General features: G+C 33.7%; 1 protein-coding gene across 1 annotated transcript in view; it reads right to left on the reverse strand.

Annotated features, from left to right (window-relative positions):
* The window catches only part of LOC123239964 (centrosomal protein of 97 kDa-like), a 36289-nt gene that overhangs the window by 8747 nt on the left and 13187 nt on the right, over positions 1-14355 (reverse strand). Inside the window, exons 2-7 of the mRNA XM_044667299.1 lie at positions 12080-12311; positions 9496-9617; positions 6217-6375; positions 4643-4744; positions 2503-2616; positions 1784-1950 (exon numbers count right to left, since the gene is read on the reverse strand). Coding sequence (XP_044523234.1) covers positions 1784-1950; positions 2503-2616; positions 4643-4744; positions 6217-6375; positions 9496-9617; positions 12080-12311 — 896 coding nt within the window. The remainder of the gene's footprint in view (positions 1-1783; positions 1951-2502; positions 2617-4642; positions 4745-6216; positions 6376-9495; positions 9618-12079; positions 12312-14355) is intronic.

The following is a 14355-nucleotide window of genomic DNA, read 5'->3' on the forward strand; positions in this document are numbered from 1 at the left end:
CATCAGCAAGGAATTTGCTAAAATCACATAACATTTAAGACTTTAATCTAAGATGATTTTTTACAAGAGGTTATTTCCACAGATTAAATAGGTAAAAATGACTTAGAGACAGAAGATAACCCTCTGGAGCCCTTGAGAGGGGAAGTGTGAGGAGGTTAAGAATTGATCCTGTGAAGGGCAGCTCAATGGATAGGGAGCTAGGCCTGGAGATGCGAAGCCCTGGGCTCAAATTTGGCCTCAGATACTTCCTAACTGCGTGATCCAGGTCAAGTCACTTAACCCCCCATTGCCCATCTCTTACCACTCTCCTGACTTGGAACTGATACTTAGCATCAATGAAGGTAAGAGTTCAAATAAATTTTTTTATCCTGTGATATCACTGGTATCATTTGGTTAACTCCCAAGTGAGGAAATGTGTACACTTGTACATAGGCACTTTCTCTGCAATTTACAGTCTGAAAGTTGTACTAGAGTACACTGAAAGTACATTAGAGTACTAAGAGGTTAAGTGACTTGTCCAGGAAAATATAGTATGTAGCAGAGGTAGAACATGAACCTGGGTTTTCGTGGCCTTGAACCTGGCTCTCTGCCCACTACCTTAAATTGCCCTTTCATGAAGGAAGCTGAAGGAATATCGACTATAGGCTATGTGGGAGAAAAATATCAATCTAAGATATTTATTATTTCAAAATATGACTTACATTGAAAAATATATGAACAAGCAAGCTAAGTCCCTATATGAAGTGAGATATTACAAATTTTCTAAGAAAAAATGTAATTACCAATTCAAAATAAGAAATACAAATATAATATCATGTTACTCAAAATCATTAACTTCTGAATATACCCTTCAACAAGAGTTTGTTTACTCTTTACTCATTTTTTTACTCAATTTTTTCTCAAAATTTTTACTCAAATTTTACATTTACTCATTTATATTTAAAGATCAGCATATTAAACTCTGATAATCAAATAAACCACAGCAAGATTATTTAAAACAATATTTTTTTTACCCCTTAAAAAAGTTCAAATCCATACTTAGAGAAAAATGTGAAATTTTAAATGTAGGCAACATTAGGCTTTTGGTACTGATATATTCCACAGAATCTTAAGACAAGTATGAACAAGATCTGGAGTAAGCTCTGAGTAATACCATCATGAAACAAAAAGATGCCATCTTTGTTTCATTTTAGTTAAACCAAGTCAATAAGCATTTATCATGTGCTAGTCACTGTGTTTAGTGCTGGAGAGAAAAATATGGTCAAGTGAGTCAATTCTCTCGAGCTCACAGTCTAACAAAGGAGAAAAATACAACAACTATGTATGTAGAATAAACTGGAGAAGACCATGGAGGGAGGGTACTATTAAGTAGGACCAAGTAAGTCTTCTTGAAGAATCAGTTTTAACAAAATGACTTCTTTCTAATGAAAGTATCATATTGGGTCACTTCACTAGCCACCATGTCTTCTCTTTCAGATGAATCTCACATTCAACTTCTAGGCACTGAAGAACTAGCAGCTTTTCCACTAATGCTTTATTTTGTGGAATGAACCTCAAAAGGCATAAATGTAAATTACTTTGGTGCCAATGTATTTGGTGATCCTCTCCAGTTTAATTTATGTACATAATTGTTTGCATGTTGTCTCCTTCCTTAGATTATGAGCTTGAGAGTAGGGACTCTCTTGACCCTAGTGTGGTATGTTATATTTCAAGTTAAGAATGGTTATGATACACATTTATAGTTATTACATGGAAAATTGCATAGCAAAGAGGTTGTATTCACCTTTCTTTCTGAGAAATCATATAACCATCCAGGGTTTTGAGATTCAGGCACCAGCTAACAACATATGGCCGATAATCAAATCCTGGAACGGACGGCATAGCCATTACACAAGGATTGTTCATTATTGATAACTGTTCCATCTCAGAAAGGGATGACAAGAAAGAGATCTGTAACAAAAGATATGTTTGTTGAACCAAAAAGACTCAGTGTCAAACAATGGATTTCAATGTCTAATTATTTTTGGCACTTACAAGGGCAACAATTTCTCCCTTTTTCTAAAAAAAAAAAAAAGCTGCTTTTCCATGTGCCAAATTTAAACCAGAAACAATATGATTATATTGTTTATGATCTACTCTACTTTGGCTGGATCCTTGAGAGGTATTATCTCATCTTCCCTTTCCTATCAAAAAAGACAAATGAAAGTTAAAAAAAAAAACCTGTCTGGAAACTTAGGGATAAGTGGATCACTCCTCTTCTCTGTTCGCTGAAGTACCACAGATGACTAAACAATGTTATAAATGAGCATGGGGAAAATCTGAGACCTGCCTTCTACAACCATTGACACATTGAAGAGGAATAAAAATTAAGCTGCGATTACACACATCATTTCACATTTAGGTGGCATCTTCCTAAGCTGTTTAAAATTGGACACAAAACCTTATATTCTTTTTAGATCCTATAGTTCTCATACTCACATGAAATACCTTTAAAGTTCATACCTCATTTAGGTCACAGATTTCATTTTCTGCTAAAGAAAGCACAGTCAATGAGTGGGGTAGATAAACAGGTGCTGCTCTAAGCGAAGTTATGATGTTTCCTTGTAGAAGCAAAGTCTTTAAAAAACAAAAAGAGAAAGTCCATGATAAGAGCAAAGAGAGTGAACACAAAGAGATTTAACTATTTTTTCAATGCTAAAATTATTGCATACATATGTAAAGAATGTGATCCATTTAGACATATGATATATAACCTATGATATGGAATTCCATATTCCTTTTGAATATTTTCGAATATGTTCTTATTTAGAATGTCTTCTCCCTATCTCTATCACAAGTCAAGTCAAATTTCACCTTCTACAAAACATTTCCCAATCCTTCCTCCCTCCCCACTTCCACTAACCTTGGGGTTTCCCTAATTCATACAGCCCTTTGTTGTCGTTCGGTCATTTCAATTACGTCTAACTTTTTGTGTCTCCATTTGGGGTTTTCTTGGAAAAGATACCATAGTGCTTTGTACTTCCTCCTCCAGTTCATTTTACAGTTGAGAAAACTGAGGCTAACAGAGTGAAGTAACTTGCTTAGGATCACACAGCTAGGAAGTGTCTGAGGACACATTTGAACTCAGAAAGACAACAGTCTTGATGCTCTATCCACTGTGCCAACATTTTAGCAGCCTCATTTAGCTCTTATGTTTGGCACATTTCTCTTCATTTCTAATACATAGGACATTTGCATTTTATTTTGTATTATAGATATTTTTGTGTGCATTGTCTTCCTGAATTAAAATTTGGCCTCACACAATTACCAGCTGGGGTGTACCTGGGCAAGTCACTTGACCTTATTTGTCTTAGTTTCCTAATCTATAAAATTATCAGCAGAAGGACGTGACAAGCCCTTCCAGTATCACTGCCAAGAAAACCCCAAATGGATCATGAAATCAGACACAACTTAAATGACTGAACGACACTGTCTCCCTAGATAAGACCTATGAGGGCAAACACCCTATTTTATTTATGTCTACGTCTTCTTCAACACTTAATATAAACACTTAAATTGGATTCTTTCATTATCACCATAGCATCTGATTGAAATCTTTTAGAATAACTGATACTAAAAGGGTATTCCTGTTAATAATAGTTGGAAAATAAAATTACCTATTGCTTTCAAGGCCAAAAAGAATCCACCTACTGGTACTGATGTCAATGGTGAAAGTAAGATGAAAAACAGTTATGTAAAATTCTAACAATAATTCCCAGATACTATTTTTTGTTGTTGTTGTTGTATGTTTCCTTGCCTCCCCAAAAATATTCTATGACATATTTATTAAATTTAATTTTAAAAATTTCTTGAGAGAACTGAAGACATCCTGAGATACGGCACAACCAAATTTTAGAATTTCAGCTCTAGAAGCTCACTTAAATAAAACACTTAATTTTCTGGCTTCAAAGACAAATTCTTATAATCTAAAAAGACAATTTATTCATGTATAAGGCTCATGTCTAAGAATGTCAGCTTTCTACTTTTTTAGTTTTAAAAATTGACATCAATGAATAGTTATGAAGGACAAAACAAAATCCCATTGTAATATCCCATTATTTTGCAAACTTTTTATTAATAGAATTTATTTCCAGGTATCTCAGCTCCTCTATCATCTCTCTGCACTACAGAAGGCATCATCTGGCAAAGAGATATGTATATACAAATTATATCTTTCTTGTTTCCATTTTCCAATTCATTCTCTGGAGGAGAACAAGTTATTCTTCAAATCTTACCTTTGTAGCTGTATATAATGTTCTCTTGGTTCTATTCATTTCACTCTTCATTATCTCATGGAATACTTGACAAGTTTTTAAAAAATTAATCTGCTCATCATTCCTTATGGCACAATAGTATTCCATCACAATCATATACCACAATTTGTTTAGCCATTTCCCAATGCTGGACATCCCCTCCATTTTTAGTACTTTAGATTCCAAAATTACAACAAGGTATTTTGGAGGAATTTTTAAAGATCTTAGAACAGTGCTAATCATTAGGGACATATTCTAAGATGGAGAACTAATTTATGGCAGTTAGATAATTTACAATGTATATTAAAATATCAAATCTCAAAGCTTTACAGTCAGAAAAGTACACATACCTTCAGGGATACCAATTTAGAAAGATCACCTATTTGAGAAATGTTATTGTCTGATAAATCAAGGTGTTGCAGTGTTGTGCAGTTACCGATTTGGTCTGTGGCCTACGTAAAGAGAAATTTTAATTGTATTAATTCATCTGTGAATGTTAAAAAATAAATGCACCAAGAAACCCAATTCCTTTATTATCTCTCTTAAAATTTCATTTTCTGGTTCCCGTACCTTTTTTTTTTTTAACTCGAAATTGGGAGGAGAGAAGATTGAGCAAAAGTAAGTTAAATATTCATGAAATTATAGACCTTTCTTCATAACCCTACAAAAAATAATGGATGACCACTTCTGGTATAACAAAAAGAATCACTGGATTTATGAGTCTGAAAATCTAATAGTTTCAGATTTGGTTCAGCTATTTAACTAGTGATGTGACTAAGTGAATTATTTGACCTTTCAAGATCTCAATTTAATCAGCCATTAAAATAAGGATAACTAGGGGTGGCTAGATGGCTCAGTAGACTGAGGCCAGATCCAGAGATGGGAGATACTGGGTTCAAATCTGGCCTCGGACACTTCCTAGCTATGTGACTTTGGGCAAGTCACTTGACCCTCACTGCCCAGCCCTTACCACTCTTCTGCCTTGGAAGGTAAGGGTATAAAAAATAAATAAATAAGGAGAATTATACTCGCATTACTTTTTTCCTCAAGGATTTTTTTTTTTAAACCCTTGTACTTCGGTGTATTTTCTCATAGGTGGAAGAGTGGTAAGGGTGGGCAATGGGGGTCAAGTGACTTGGCCAGGGTCACACAGCTGGAAGTGGCTGAGGCCGGGTTTGAACCTAGGACCTCCCGTCTCTAGGCCTGACTCTCACTCCACTGAGCTACCCAGCTGCTCCCAAGGATTTTTTTAAATAAAGAAAATGAGTTATCGAAGACATATATATACGTTATATATATGTATTATATATAAAACATTTATATGTGAAATAGTATTAATTGACAGCGTGACTTTTTAACCCTTAACTTCTGTGTATTGGCTCCTTGGTGGAAGATTGGTAAGGGTGGGCAATGGGGGTCAAGTGACTTGCCCAGGTTCACACAACTGGGAACTGTCTGAGAGTAATATTGTTTTGTTTTGTTTTGTTTAATTTTAAACCCTTAACTTCTGTGTATTGACTTATAGGTGGAAGATTGGTAAGGGTAGGCAATGGGGGTCAAGTGACTTGCCCAGGGTCACACAGCTGGGAAGTGTCTGAGCCGGATTTGAACCTAGGAGCCCCCCGGAGTAATATTGTTTTAAGAAATGGTAGAAATCTCATTTGGAGAAACTTCGTCTACCTGAAAAAAAAGTCATTCTACCCAGGAGCAATTAATATTTTTCCAATTGTTTAGATCTAGTTTTAATTGTATGAAAAGTGTTTTGTAGTTGTGTTCATATAATTCCTGTGTTTGTCTTGGCAGATTCCTAAATATTTTATATTGTCTAGAGTCGATTGAAACATTTTGAAGAAGAAAAATTTTCACAATGTCTATTCCCAAATAGAGAGGCTAAACGAGGGCTAATATAGTAAAAATATTTTACCTTGAGATTATTTCCTGCCAAATTGAGCCATTCCAAGCAGACTAGTTCCTGTAGCCCTTCCACACAGCCAATGCTGTTTTGAGGCAAATTCAGCACCCGGAGCTGAGTTAGTGTGGCCACACCCATCATCCGAACTAGACGGTTATTAGCTACTGATAACTGTGAAATAATCAAAGAAAATGTTGTTTTCAATGATCAAATACAGAGGTCTCGCATTTTTAAAAGAAATAAAGATCACATCAAGAAACACTTTTCAAGGCGTACCTATCTTTAAAAAAAACCATACAAAATGGTCAGACCAGCTTATTACCTGCTCACACCACATTCTCTTTAATTCTGTTCATTGTTATCCCTTTATTTGTACAAGAATTTTAATTGTACACGGTCACATAAAATTGTACGTTGTTCTTAATCTGTTTTCCTTAATAAAAGTCTTTCTAAGTTTCTCTATATTTTTTCTATTTATCATTTTAATACTGTTAAAGGATTTGAATAGTCTTCAAAAGAAACATTTCTAATTACTATATATCATATGAAAAATTATTCAAAATCACTAATAAGCAAGTTAAAGTCAAAATAACTACATGATTCTTAGTCTTTCTTAAACTGACACACCAATTTATTGAGCTATTCCTCAACTTTTAGATATTTAGGCTGTCTTCTTTGTAATCATAAATAAAAACTGATCTTTGTTTGCCTTTTGATAGGCTAAACTTTTAATATGTCTTCAATATGATGGGATTTTAAACTCAAGATTTATGCTGATTTTTGTGATTCTTGTTACTGTTTGTCAGTATGTTCTCAAAGAATTTATCAATTTGCAATTCCAAAAGTAGTATTTCAAGGGTATCTATTTTCCCACATGCTAATCGAAACTGAGTTTTTAATCATTTTCAATTATTCTTGCCAAATACAGCAATATAAAATGATATCAAAAAGTTGTTTTTCTCAAATGAGTGAGGCTGAATTCAACCACTATTTTACAATCCAAATACGACATTTCTTTTCTTTTCTTTTTTTTTTTTTTGCTCCTTTCCCTCCAAACCATCAATTTGGTTTTAACCTTCCTTTCTTCTTCCCTCACTCTATCCCTAACCGAATGCTTCCCTCTGACAGTATATACTTCATTCTACCTCCGAAGGACCCATTTTTCTTCTTAGAAGGAAGGCAGGTGCCTTTCGTCATCTGCTTGATGGGATCAAATTAGTTGCCAACAATTCCTCAGTTTATGTTCCTTTCATTTCCTTTTCACTTATATTACTGTACTTGTAGTCACTGTGTACATTGTTCTTGTTCTGCTAACTTTTTATTTTGTATTGCTTCATACAATTTGTTCCAATATTTCTCTGAATTCCTCCTATTCATTCTTTTATAATAATAATAATATATCATTTTTGCATTGGGAGGGAACAATTATTTTGTTGTTATACAGTACTCCCAAGTAAGGAAACAGCCTATACCAATGCAGATCAGAAACTTCTCTGAAAATTATGGTTTAAAGAATTCCCTAGAACATGAGAAATTATGTGACTTGCTTGGTGATATAGCCAGGAAGTTTTTTGGGTTTTTTTAAACCCTTATTTTATGTCTTAGTAACAACCCTAAGACAAGGGTAAGATCTAGGCAATTGGGATTAAGTGACTTGCCCAAAGTCACAGAGCTAGGAAGTGTCTAAGGCCAGATTTGAACCCAAGTCCTCCTGACTCTAGGCCTGGCACTCTAACCACTGAGCCATCTACCTTCTCCACCAGGATATTTTAGAAGTAAGACTTGGACTCAGGTTTTCCTGGCTTCAAGACTAGTGTTCTATCCACTACATAATGCTGCTTCTCAACACATTCATTTATCAGTTTTGGAGGTTTTTGGTCATTCTCAAATTGATGAATACCCATTTTGTTTTGATATTTCCTACCACAAAATGTTACTACTAATATTTAATTCACATAGGTAGGGTTGTGCTGGAGTCAGCCCTATCTTGTGAATGAATATTGACTGTTAAATTTTTAGTATGAGCATTTATACATCAGAAATCACAATATGCTACAAATCAAGGGCTGATTAATCATTTTGTTGATTATATATACTTAAGAAATTTTGGGGGATTAAAGCTAATAATGCAGATTACACTTAAAAGTGTCCTGGGTGCTTTTTTGGGGGGGAGCTAATTTCTAAAAATGTATATGGGATTTTTCTTTCTGTCATCACCTCTGAGGAGTCTGTGGCTAGATGTGGGAGGTGGTTCAAAAACATGAAGTTCTGTGATTTTTTTTCAGATAATTACAAATTGTTTTCCAAAAATGATTACCAATGACAGTGTATTAGTATCTGTCTTGCCACAGATCCTCATACACTATTTCCGTTTTTTATCATCTTGGAGCAATTTGCTTGGTGGGTATAAGGTAAAAACCTCATAATTATTTTGTTTTGATATTCTTTATTACTAGTGATTTTGACTCACCTTTCATATGGTTGTTAATAGCTTACAAATATTCTTTTGAGAACTATTTATTTCTTGGATGATTTATCCCTTGAGAAATGGCCCTTAGTCTAATACATTTGCGTCATTTTTCTACATATCTTGAACATTAAGATATTTAATGCAAAGATTTTTCCACTGTATTCTGTACTGATTTTGTTTAATGTAAAAGTTTTTCAATTTTATACAATAAATCTTTTTATCTTTTATAATCCTCTTTATGAATCTTGCTTGTTAGTAAAGCATTATCAAGTGGTCAAAGTTTTAAAATACCTCCTTACATTTTTTTTTTGCTTTTTTTTTGTGGCATAAGTTCATTTTTAAGGTAAGTAACCATTTGGAATTTATTTGTCTTAAACAATATTTGCCTTAAGATTTTAGTTTCAAGCCAATTTCTACAAATTACCTTTGTTTCCTAGTAGTAGGAAGTACACTTGAATTTACTGAACCCTTGAGTGTTATGACAATGTTTATTTTCCATTCTCAGTGAAGCAAAGCAGAGACACAATAACCACAGGGCTAGAACAACTTTATGACTCAATCACAGAGGCAGAGCCATGATAATTTTCATCACAGAGGAGGAATTTATCTCTCATTATGAGAAGGGAAATTATCTTGAGATATTAATACAAATATTTTCACATCAGCCATTTTTATTTTAGCAACATAAATATAGTAAAATATTATCATGACAATAAACTGCTTCTACCCTTGGACATCTAAAAGCAATCATTTACAATTGTACATAGATTTAAAAATAAGTAAACTACTAAATAATAATTTCCTTGAATTTCACACGATACCTGTAATAATCTTCTGAATTTCTCAAGATTTTCCAATTTGATAATCTGATTTTTATCAAGAATTAAAGTAAGGACATCAGCTTTGCAAGGCAAATTTTGACCCAATTTCTGTAATCCTTGATCTTAAAGAAAATAAGAGAGGAAAATATCATAAAAGAGAAGCAAAACAAGTATAAAAGATTTTGCATTGAGACAGAACTGTGATTAGAATTAAAAAGCAAAAGAAAAAATGTTATAGATTTGAGATCTCAATTAGTCTTATAAATATTTTCTCTAAATGGTTCCATTTTTCTACTGTAAAATTTTTAAAAGATCATATCTTCCAAATTTAACAACCTCCAATACTAATTTTGTATAGCAGGCAGAATGATTAAGTTAAAAAAAACAAAACAGGAGGAAATCTAGGATCTAGTTCTAGCTCTGTCACTAACTCTGCTGTATGACTTTGTATTGCCACAGTGAGGAGTACATAAAAATATATAAAAACTTAGACAAGTCTATATTATTTATAGAGGGCACTTAGATTTACTTATGCCACATGGATGGAGTATTTATCAGATGCTTTTTTTCTTTTTTTTCAGACACTTTTCTGAAAGTTAGAAGTGAACAAATTCATAGAATTGCAGAGAGGGCATTTGATCCACTTTTTATGTCTATCTGTACTGACATGATTCAAAGTCTACAGAAGATTTTCAAGACATTGGTACATGGCTATCTTCCATTGTAGAGGCTGCTTCCTAACTGATACAGACTCTGAAAAATTTGTGGGGGGGAGTAGTATTGCCATGCCAAAGATTATGGAGAATTGGATAATTCTGGGGGCACATTTCCAAATTGCTTTCCAGAATGGCTGGACTAATTCAGTTACACCAACAGAGTATCAGTATGTTTGTTTTTCTGTAGCCCCACTGACAGCTGTCATTTTCCTTTTTCATTAGCTTTGCCGATCTGAAGGGTGTAAAGTATAACCTCAGATTTGTTTTCATTTGTATATCTTTAATTTTTAGTGATTTGGAGCACTTTTTCAAACCTTTCTTAGAAGTCTGGATTTCTTCCCTTTTTAACTGCCTTTTAATATTCTTTGGTCGTTTATCTATTGGGGAATATCCACAAATTTGAATAAATTCTGGTAAGAATTTATCAGAGAAATTACCTGATAAATTTTTTCCTAACTACCCATTTACCACCTACTTTTTTTTTTTAATTTTTTAAACCCTTAACTTCTGTGTATTGACTTATAGGTGGAAGAGTGGTAAGGGTAGGCAATGGGGGTCAAGTGACTTGCCCAGGGTCACACAGCTGGGAAGTGTCTGAGGCCGGATTTGAACCTAGGACCTCCCGTCTCTATTACCACCTACTTTTAACTACATTGGTTTTGTTGTGCAAAAACTTTTCAATTTTTCGTAATCAAAATTGTTCATTTTATCTTCTGTGATCCTCTCTATCCCTTGTTTGGTCATGTGCTCTTTCCCTAGCCAGAGATCTGAAAGGTAATTTCTTCCTTGTTTCTTTAATTTCCTTAAAATATCACTTTATATATCTTAAGTCATATAGCCACTTGGATTTTATATTGTTATATAGTGTGAGATTTGGAATGTGCCTAATTTTTGCCAGATGGCTGTCCAATTTTTGCAGCATATTTTATTTTGAATTGTGAGTCTTTACTCTAGTAACTGTTATCTTTGAAAACTAAGCTACTATATTAGTTTGTTTCTGCATGTTCTGTACCTAATATGTTCCATTTACTGGAATATTTTTAACTAGTATCAAATTATTTTTGTAATTGCTGCTTTGCATTATAGCTTGAGATATGGTATCATTAAATCGTTCTTTCCTGATTCTGTACGTTTTTAAAAATCCAAATAAAAGATCCTTGTCTTACACTTATGAAGCTAATTTATCAAAGCTATGTAAGATAGTACATTTATAGTTATTAAATTTCATGCTATTATATTTAATGTTCAAGCTTGTATTTATCCATCCTGACTGACATCAAATGATATTGGCTAACTCTCTCAGCTTTGACTCACTATAAATGTCTATTTTTATGTAAATCATTGATAAAAATATTAAACCACACAAGGCCAAACATATATCCCTCTTTCCAACCAGTGATGCCTACTATTCTTTGAGTCCTACCATTCAAGCAGTTCAGAATCTAACTATATTTCAAAGATAACCTCGAAAGCAAAAACACCAACTCATAAAAGTTATTAATGTGGTAAATATTTTTCCTGGTAGTTCCTCTTCCTGTGAGTCACCAGGAATTCTTCTGATACTCTCACTAGAAATACATGTTGTACATGGGGAAGAGAAATAAGTAAAAGCCACTTATAACCTCCCACCTGTGTGAGTATTGCTGGGATATAAATGACAGATATTCAAAGCAATTCCAGTTGACTATGAGTTGTTCCACCTCAGTATGTGCCCTTAATCTATGCCAATAAGCCTTACTATGTAATATAAATACATTATTTAATTCACTTAATATGATGTTTAAAAATGTGTCCCTAATGTAAGCACCCGTTTCCTAATAAACACGTACACACTAATTTAAAATTATGATTAATAAGGAAAATATTACTTGAAAGATCCACCACTGCCTCCTGACTGAAAACAGCTCCTTTTATGATGAAATGGTCCTGGAAGCACTCACTACTAGCAGACAGAGCAGAATTTGGAACTCTGCATCCTTCTCCCTCTCTCAGCAAGGTTGTCTCACAGAAATGACTGGAAAGTCTTGGTTGATTTAGTTGCCTTAAGATCATTGAATAATTTTTTGAAGAAGATGTCATCACAAGGCTTTTGGTGTCAGTCTGTTAAATTTTAATTAAATAACATGTCATCTTTATTATATGTCTTTATTTGGTAATCTGCTAATGATGCTTAAAATTTTTGTTCTTCTGGGTTTGACAAACCCTAATAAACATTAACATTTCCATATACAAAGAACAAAAAGATTTAGATGAAAAAAGACGTAAAAAGAGATTATATAACCAGGAATTTCATTATGTGTAGCATATTTATTTAAACTTTTTATAAGTATATATTAAATTCAGCATGTTCCTTCCAAAGGCTCTCTCACTTGCCCATTTTCTCCTATACCACACTCTGTTCTCTTAAAATACTTTATTTACATATTTTTTTGCATTGCTATCATTGACCTCTCTTATTAGCAATTATTTCCCCTCAAAAACAAAAACACTCTCCCTTGATATAAAAAGTTAAAAGTTATGTAAAAAAGATCCATATGTCCAAAAATGTATCCTGTTCTGCATTTCTAGTTCATTACCTTTTGGGGGAAGTGAGGGAGAGAATATTTGGACTTCTCACCCTGGAAGCCTCCTCCATTCCTAACCCCTTCCTCCAATTGCCAAATTTCTTCCCAGAATATCCACTAGAAGACATGTCCAGGCCAGTCGTACTTATTCCTTCATTCCTCTCTCAAGTCTCTGGACTAGCCCACCATGTTCCTCTGCAGTGACTTTCTCCTCTCCTCCGCCCCTTCCCCCACTTTTCATGCAAGTCCTTGAAAGCAAGGACTTTTGTTTTCTTTTCTCTTTTATTATTTGTCTTCTCAGTGTGACCAAAATAGCTGGAACACAGCAAGTGTTAACTCAATATCTCTGAGGAACTGGAGTTGGTTACCTCATTGGTTAGAGGTCCTGATTCTTTTTCAGTTGCCTTTCTTTACAATGCTGTTAAAATGCAATTATTTTATAAGTTACTCTTCTGGTTCTGATCAATTCCTTCTGCATCAGTTCATAAAAGTCATCTCATGTTTCTATGAATCTGACCCTTCCATCTTTTTTTTTCTGTGTATGTGTCAGAGTATTCTATTATATTCACATGCCATTCCCCAATTTGGGGCATCCCCCCTTAGTTTCCAATTATTTGCTTTAACAAAAAATTCTGCTATGAACTTTTTTATACATATATAGAGTCTTTCCCTCTTTCTTTTACCTCCTTGGAACATAAGCTTAGAAGTGTATTTCCCATTGAGGGGATGTCTGTCAATTGAGGAATGGCTGAACAAATTGTAATGTGATGGAATACTATTGTGCTCTAAGAAATGGTAAGCAGGATGATTTCAGAAAAAGCCGGAAAGATGCAGAGTGAGAAAAGCAGGATGGGGAGAACACTGTTCACTGTAACAGCAATACTGCACCATGGCTGACTGTGAAAACTTGGCTACTCTCTGCAATGCAATGATCTGGGACAATCCTGAAGGACTTATGAAGGAAAGCTAACCTTCTCCAGAGAAAACTGTTGGAGTCAGATGGATGTGGATCAAAGCACATTATCTTTCACATCAGAGAATTTAAGTTTTTATTTTGGGGTTTTGGTTTTGTATGAGTGTGTTCTTGCAACAAAAACCAATACTGAAGTGTTTTGCATGATAATAAAAATAAAATTTAATTTTTAAAAGTATATTTCCCTTATTATTAATCTGGAGTATTTTATGTTTTTAATCATTTACATTTCTTCTTTTGAGTGTGTTCTTCCAACAGTGACCAATACAGAAGTGTGTTTTGCATGATAATAAAAATAAAATTTAATTTTAAAAAGTATATTTCCCTTATTATTAATTTGGAGTATTTTATGTTTTTAATCACTAACATTTCTTCTTTTGAAAGTGTGTTTTGCATGATAATAAAAATAAAATTTAATTTTAAAAAGTGTATTTCCCTTATGATTAATTTGGAACACTTTTTCATAAAGTTTTTAATCGCTTACTTTTCTTCTTTTGAGAACTACCTACCCAGTTAACTTCTGGGGAATGGCACATTATATATCTGACTCAACTCCTTATATAGCTCCAATATCAAAACTTTGTTACAGAAACTTGTTGCAAAAATT

The sequence above is a fragment of the Gracilinanus agilis genome, chromosome 1 (assembly GCF_016433145.1).
Source record: "Gracilinanus agilis isolate LMUSP501 chromosome 1, AgileGrace, whole genome shotgun sequence".
Classification (NCBI taxonomy): Eukaryota; Metazoa; Chordata; class Mammalia; order Didelphimorphia; family Didelphidae; genus Gracilinanus; species Gracilinanus agilis.